This window comes from Capsicum annuum, unplaced genomic scaffold, assembly GCF_002878395.1.
Source record: "Capsicum annuum cultivar UCD-10X-F1 unplaced genomic scaffold, UCD10Xv1.1 ctg77934, whole genome shotgun sequence".
Classification (NCBI taxonomy): domain Eukaryota; kingdom Viridiplantae; phylum Streptophyta; class Magnoliopsida; order Solanales; family Solanaceae; genus Capsicum; species Capsicum annuum.
The window spans coordinates 1-7,299 of NW_025888377.1; the positions used below are offsets into that span (position 1 = coordinate 1).

General features: G+C 36.3%; 1 protein-coding gene across 1 annotated transcript; it reads left to right on the forward strand.

The window, feature by feature from the left end:
• Positions 1-2,738: 2,738 nt before the first annotated feature.
• LOC124894835 lies at positions 2,739-3,587 on the forward strand. Its single transcript, XM_047405353.1, has one exon. The coding sequence runs from the start codon at positions 2,739-2,741 to the stop codon at positions 3,585-3,587; it is 849 nt and encodes a 282-aa protein (XP_047261309.1).
• The last annotated feature ends 3,712 nt before the right edge of the window (positions 3,588-7,299 follow it).

Below are 7,299 nucleotides of genomic sequence, written 5' to 3' on the forward strand. Positions count from 1 at the left end.
CCCACTAATTGCACTTATATAATACGTGCATACAAATAAGTTCTAGGCCCAAAAACATAAAGGTCCAATACTTACGCTACCACCACAGACCTCATTGAAAATCACAAACATTGATTGCACCGCAAAACTTTCTGGGCAGGATCAACAAAATTCGGATCACAACTCTAACAATTCTAATAACATACACAATATTTCAATACTCCATATAAATATTTGTTCACGAAGAAAGTTAAAGAAAACGTTTTTCTAAAAAAGACATTTGAAGTGGGGCTAATGAAAATTAATAATTGTGTTTTGAACCATACACTTGTGACATGTTTTCCCTCATCTGACCGGTCCCAAATATACATGTTTATTATTACAATATCCATTCACTTTTACTTTAAGTGTCTATTTTGAATATATGCGTTTATTAAAACAATAACGATTAATATAAGCATTTCGTAATACTTCTATAGTTAGACTAAATTGATGTATAGGTATTGGAAAATAAATTAATGTTGAAAATACACTAATTCCTCTTGGGACTGTTTTTTGTGAGCGTCTTATCGGAAACAGTTTATCTATCTCTAAAATAGATGTAAGGTCTGTGTACATTTTATGTTCTCCAGATCATATATTGTGTGACCACACTAGGTATGTTATTGTTGTATGCACAAAGTAAAAAGTGAAAATATATTTTTAATATAGTGTACAACACAAAAATGAACGAATCGACTAATATATACTTCCTCTGTTTCACTTTGATAAGCCCGTTTTTCTTTTTAGTAAGTTTTAAAAAGAATGATCATGTCCCTTTTAAACATTTTTAAAATTTTGAACTTCCACGTGACGTGTTTAAGATTACAAAATTAAAGAGTATTTTGATATATTTGATATATATTTAATTTAAGACCACAAAATTTAAAGATATTTTTTATTTTATATATTTCATACTAATTGAATCAAAATAAGTCAATCAATTTAAAATAGAGGGAATAGTACTTTTCTTTTTTTTTCTTTTCTTTTGGAAAGGACTCTTGGGATAGTTTGACATTTAGACACTTTCAAAACTTATTTTGGCATTTAGTCACAAGTTTTGGAAAATTAGGTGTTTAGACACATTTATGACATCATCCATTCTTTCATCCAAACCAATCACACAAGTTTTAAACTTTACTCTTTAGTCCCCCACCTCATCCATTTAATATTTAATATTTTCCACCTTTTTTTATATTTTCACCATTTTTTTATATTTTCTATTTTAATTTAGAAAATTATCCAAGAAGCCGCCAATAGGAGCTCCCCTTTTCACCAATAATTTTCGATTCCGATCACTTTTCCGACGAAAAAATTGTTCATCACAACTGAAAATCTCCATTCTTCACCATTGCCTCCATTGTTGTTCCATCCATTTTGAAAAAATAAAATTCCAAATTTTTTTTCACTATTTCTACTAGCTCAAAAAGATTTCCAAATCCGCTCAATACCTCGTCATTAGATATATTGCAGTAGTTTAGAAGTCCTACACATACATTTTTTCATTCCAGAGCTAGGAGGGCAACGATTATATCAAAAATCAGTCGATTCGTGTCTTTGTACGGACATATTCATACCAGTCATCGACCATCTATAGACCTAAACCTTAATCTATTATTGATTTGTGTGGTCTATTATGACAGTAGCTGAGGTAGTTGTCGTGGGTGGTAATTATATGGGTGCGTGGGAGGAGGTTCCCAACTGTTGGAGGTAGAAATCATTTACAAAGAAGACAGTGCCCACCCCGTTGCGTCACAATAATCATACGATGACATGGTTTGAAGCGTAATTGAGAGCGGAGAATTAGAATGCGAGCCAAAGAACATTGTGATTAGCTATGTAATGAATAAGAGGGGTAAAATACATCCCACGTTCATAAATAATGATCGGCATATGTCGTTATACATGTTGGATGTCGCTGCCGATGACTCTAGGCCATTATTGAGAATAAATATCATTTCGGGGTCTCCGATAATCCTGCCACCACAGCCGACAATCGACGAAGATGATTCATTTGAAGATGAGAGTTTGGATGATAATCCAATGGATTCGGAAGATGATTCAATGGAATTGGAAGATCCAATTTTCTCTGAAGAACGGGGAGAAGAGTGCAAATTGGGAGAATAAACAAACCATACCTTCTCCGACAGAACTAATTTTCAAGTAAATCAAACATTTAGCTGTAAAAAGGAGCTGAAATAATTGTTGGAGTGAGAAATTCTTTTGATTATGCTACGTTGAAGAGCTGCAACAAATTTCTCAAGGTAAAATGTGTTTGTCCTAGCTGCGAGTGGATATTGCGGGTGAAGAAGTATGAATGCATGAATAGATTCGTCATCTATAAATACGTCGCCGATCACAATTGAAACGTCGAATACGCCACCCGCTGCCATAGGAAAATCTCATCTAAAGTCATTGCATCGCTGTGTGTGAACATATATCGCAAAGGAAAGGGCCCATACACTAGCGAGATTCGAAGGATCATTTTCAAGAACTTGAAAAGCAGACCAAGCTATTGCAAATGTTGTTTGGGGGGTGTGATTGCCAAGGAAATAGTTCGAGGGACAGCGGAGCACGGGTATTCCTGCCTACCTGCTTTTTCGCACATGATCGACGCTCTTAATGTTGGCACTACCTATTCTATCATGGTGAACAAGGTCGATTGTAAGTTTATGTATTACTTTTTATTGTTGGACCCTTACATTAGGGGATTCGCCCACATGAGGAAGGTTATTCCGATCGATGACACTCATTTATACGGTAAGTACGAGGGTGTGCTTCTAAGCGCGGTTGCACAAGATATGGAGAATCATATTTATCCCATTATCTTTTGCGTCGTTGACAAAGAGAACGATGCATCTTGGACGTTCTTCTTTGAGAAGCTGAAGTCTATTGTGGTCGATGAACCAGATTTAAGCTTTATCTCCGATAGGCACAAGAGCATCACCAACGGCATCGCAAAGGCGTACAATCATGCTCGTCACGGATACTACATGAGGAACCTAGGTGAAAATCTCTGGGTAAATCACTGCTGTGGTGAACACCTCTACCTATTCTACAATGTGGCAAAGGCATATTCTCCCGAGGAGTTTAGCGACCATTTTGTGGAATTCAAGAACTACTGTCCCGAGGCAGCCTTTTTCCTCGAGCATGAGCTTGGTTTTGAGAAATGGAGCAGGGCATATTTCCCCGGCAACAGTTTTGATGTGATGACCACAAATATTGCCGAGTATGAGAACGTTGTATTGATTGACAAAAGGGAGTACCTCATGGCATCCATATTCAATTCGATTCCCAAGAGGTTTGGTGAAATATTTAGGGATAGTCGTGCCTACGTCCTCAAATATATGGATAACAAATTTGTTCCTACCGTCGAAAAGATCTTAAGAGACAATATGAGCGAGGGTGACTCCTTCTATGTGGAGAACATAAGCGGGGATGAAAGGCAATACACTGTGTTCGGAAATGGATGTAAGGCCAAAGTCGACCTACTAGAAAGGTCGTGTTCTTGCAGGAAGTTTGACCTGGTCAAAATACCATGCGATCATGAGATGGCCGCTTTGCGATAGAAGCACGGTAAAGTTTATGGTTTGAGAGTATATGATTACTCTTCACCCCTGTATAAAGTGGAAGAGTGCCTCCTTATGTATTTGGAATCAATTAATGTTGTCCCTTTGGAGTCCAAATGGCGCGTACAACAAAAATTGCTAGACGTGAACATTATTTCACCTCTCGTGGTCACCAAGCTCGGAAGGAAGAAAATAAAACGCTTTAAGGGCGTGGGCAAGACTTTCAAGTCAAAGAGGAGGAACAAGTGTTCACAGTGCAAGAGAGCGGGCACAAAAGAACCACTTGCAACAACAACAAGTCATAGTTAGTCGTGTATGAATTTGTGTTTTTGTAAGTCATGGCAGTGTATGTATTTTGAAAAATCTTCAATTGTCTGATTAATGCTAGATTTATCGACTTAACTCTTCATCTATTATCGACCTTTTTAAAGTATTGCATATATTGTGTGTCCGGCTATTTCTTTTATTCTTTATTTAACACATGGTATATTATCGATCTAATTTACAGTCTATTAAAAACCCTAACTATTCAAAGGACCAGATGTGAATAGTTGAACATTTATTACACCTCAAAAAAGCTGTTGCACGTCTAATCACACGTTGCGTCGATTGGGTATACGCTACCTCTCTTCAATTTTCACCATTCACACGTCTACCAACGAAATGGTGGAAAGACCAAAGGATTCTATTTTGGTCTATATAATCTACTACACCCAAAATTCATCTTCATCACCTCAAAATTAGATAAAATCGACAAGATGTCAGACATTCCTTTGAGACCCATAAGGAGGATCAACCGTAAATACGACATTCTCCTCCTCCGTAATGACTTCAATCGCCTCTTCTATGGACTAGGGCAGGACCGGGAGCATGTCCACCGCGAACTCCGGCGGATTGTCCATTTTTTACGGGCGATTATGGATCGACTCAATGTGGAGCCGGAGGAGATGATCACCCCCCACCATCCCCTTAGTTTAAAGTTTTTTTATTTCTATTTTTTTTTTGTTTTAAGTTCCTTGCAAGGAGAAGCTTTCATGGTTAGGGATGTTAGATAAAAGCTTCTTTATTTTGCTTTGTTTTTGCTGTAAATATGGTTCTGCACCATCCTTGCAATGAATTATCAATGAAATATGTTTGTTTGCCTACATTCGTGTAAATTTAAATTTTGTAATTTTGTTCTGGTTTAATTTTTTGCAATTTCTGATGTTAGAAGATGAATCAAACGGTTGTGAGATGTGAAATTAATGCTTGTTTAATTTTTTTTTCTTATTTAATTCTTGTTTCCTGAATTTTTTGCAACTGTAATTTTTTTATTTTTTTTTGAATTTTTGTATGAGATCAAGGTAGAAGATGAATGGGATAGTTGTCAGACATCAAATTAATTCATATACGTTAATGGAAAACTAATCTGGTCTATCCGCAATTATGTTAATTTATACAAAATTAATTGCAGAGTCGATGGGGTTTATTCGATACTTGTCTCAATATCTATGCTCGAAAAAATATATAATCGATGCTTTAAACAATACGAGTCCATCAATTGTGTTCAGTAAATTTCATAGACTGTAAGCCTTATCAATAATATACAATATTGTTTTATTGCCCTTAGTAGCATATTTGAAAAAAAAATAATTAATCATTAAAATAATAAATAATTAGATTTTATGCAATTAAAGGAGCTTGAACAAGTCACGTGGTAGTATGAGATTCCACATAAATTGGATGAGGTGAGCGATGATGTCTGAGGATGGGTAGTGGATGAACAAGTGAATTCCTCACAACATACTTGTGCTTTGCTAAACATTGCCCTAAGGATGTTGGTTTTTCAACCACAACTCATCACCTCACACCTTGTTTCACCACTTTCAATTTATATGGACCCTCATACGATCACATGACTTGTTTAGGCTCATTCGATTGCATAAAATTCAATTACTTATTATTTTATTAATTAAATAATCCTTTTCAAAATATGTGCTAGTCATGGTCTATAAATATGTGTCATAGTCTAGTGCATGTATTAATGAAGTTGTACAAAATCTATGCTAGACTATGCTTAGTTTTGTACTTGACCTTATATAGTCTACTTCTTCTACTTCTTCTTCTTCTTCTTCTTCTTCTTCTTCTTCTTCTTCTTCTTCTTCTTCTTCTTTTTGTTCTTCTTCTTCTTCGTCTTCTTCATGTGCTACATTCTCTTCTTTCGTTTCCTTTTTTTCTCTTCTTCACCTTTTTTATCTGCTGTAGCCATGTCCGTCTCTGCGACTACAAGTTCTTCAAGGTTTACTTGATGCCGGCTAAGGAGGGCCCGGAACGTCCTTGTCTATCTGATAATCATGCACAATATTTGTATAAATAAGAAAAATTCGGAATCATAATCTGCTACAGAAACATGGCCAATTCTGAATTTCAACATAAGTATGAAAAATTGAAAAAAACCCCACTAAATCTAATAACATTCGACTAAGTCTGCGAAATATCTACTACGAGGAAATTTGATAACTGTCTAAAACTAGGACAAGGTCCCCAGTAGACCAAAACGGACATAAATTACATAATATGAATAAGCCTTCCAGAGTAGAGAAGACTCACCAACTAGACACTGCAACTCTGTCTGATAAGGGCTACTACTTTTTTAGACCCCTAGACAGAGCCTCAGAACCTGGAGGGAAGAGGGGGTCAATACAGATGTACTGGTACGCAAAGCATTCCAAGATAAATCCAAAAGTCATCCTCAAAATTTGCCTTGAAGCGAAGCAAACGGTATTTGAGTAGTCCCTAAACAAGAGTTTTACCCTATTTACTTGCATTCGGTAGATCTGCTATTTAATTATTTCTTCAAAAAGAGAATATTAATAGAAGAATAAGTCATTAAAATTATGATGCTCAGTATTTATCATTAAACTATCATAAAGCTTGAATGTGGTCTCCAGTGAGAGCGACATTGTGTCTACTAATTGTCTACCTTGAGTATAGGTACATGTAGAAAGCAAAACGCAGACAAATAGACTTAGGTGAAAATGTTTTCAAATCACCGAAAGAACTATTACATCTCACTGCCGAGAGGGCCATCTCATGCCATTGCCGAGAGGGTCATTTCATGCCAGTGCCAAGAGGGCCATTTCATATCATTGCCGATAGGGCCATTTCATCCCATTGTCAAGAGGGCTATTTCATAGCATTTCATTACCGAGAGGGCCATTGTATTTAATATATGTTAACACGCGAGATAGAATATGATGGCATCGAGAATATCATCTGTATTTAATATCTGTTGACACGCAAGACACAAACACTGGCGTCGAGGATATCACCAACAATCAATATCTATTGACACGTGAGACATAAATGTTGGCGTCGAAGATATCATCAGCATCTAATATATGTTGACACGTGAGATACAAACACTGGAGTCGAGAATATTATCAACATCTAATATTTATTGACACGCGAGACATAAACACTGGCATCGAGGATATATCAGCATCTAATATCTGTTGACATGCAAGACACAAACACTGGCGTCAGGATATCATTAGCATCTAATATCTATTGACACGCAAGACACAAATGCTAGCGTCGAAGATATCATCAGCATCTAATATCTGTTGACACAAAAGATATAAACGCTAGTGTTGAGGATATCATCAGCATCTAATATCTATTTACAAACGAGATATAAACATTGGCATCGAGGATATCATCAGCATCTAAT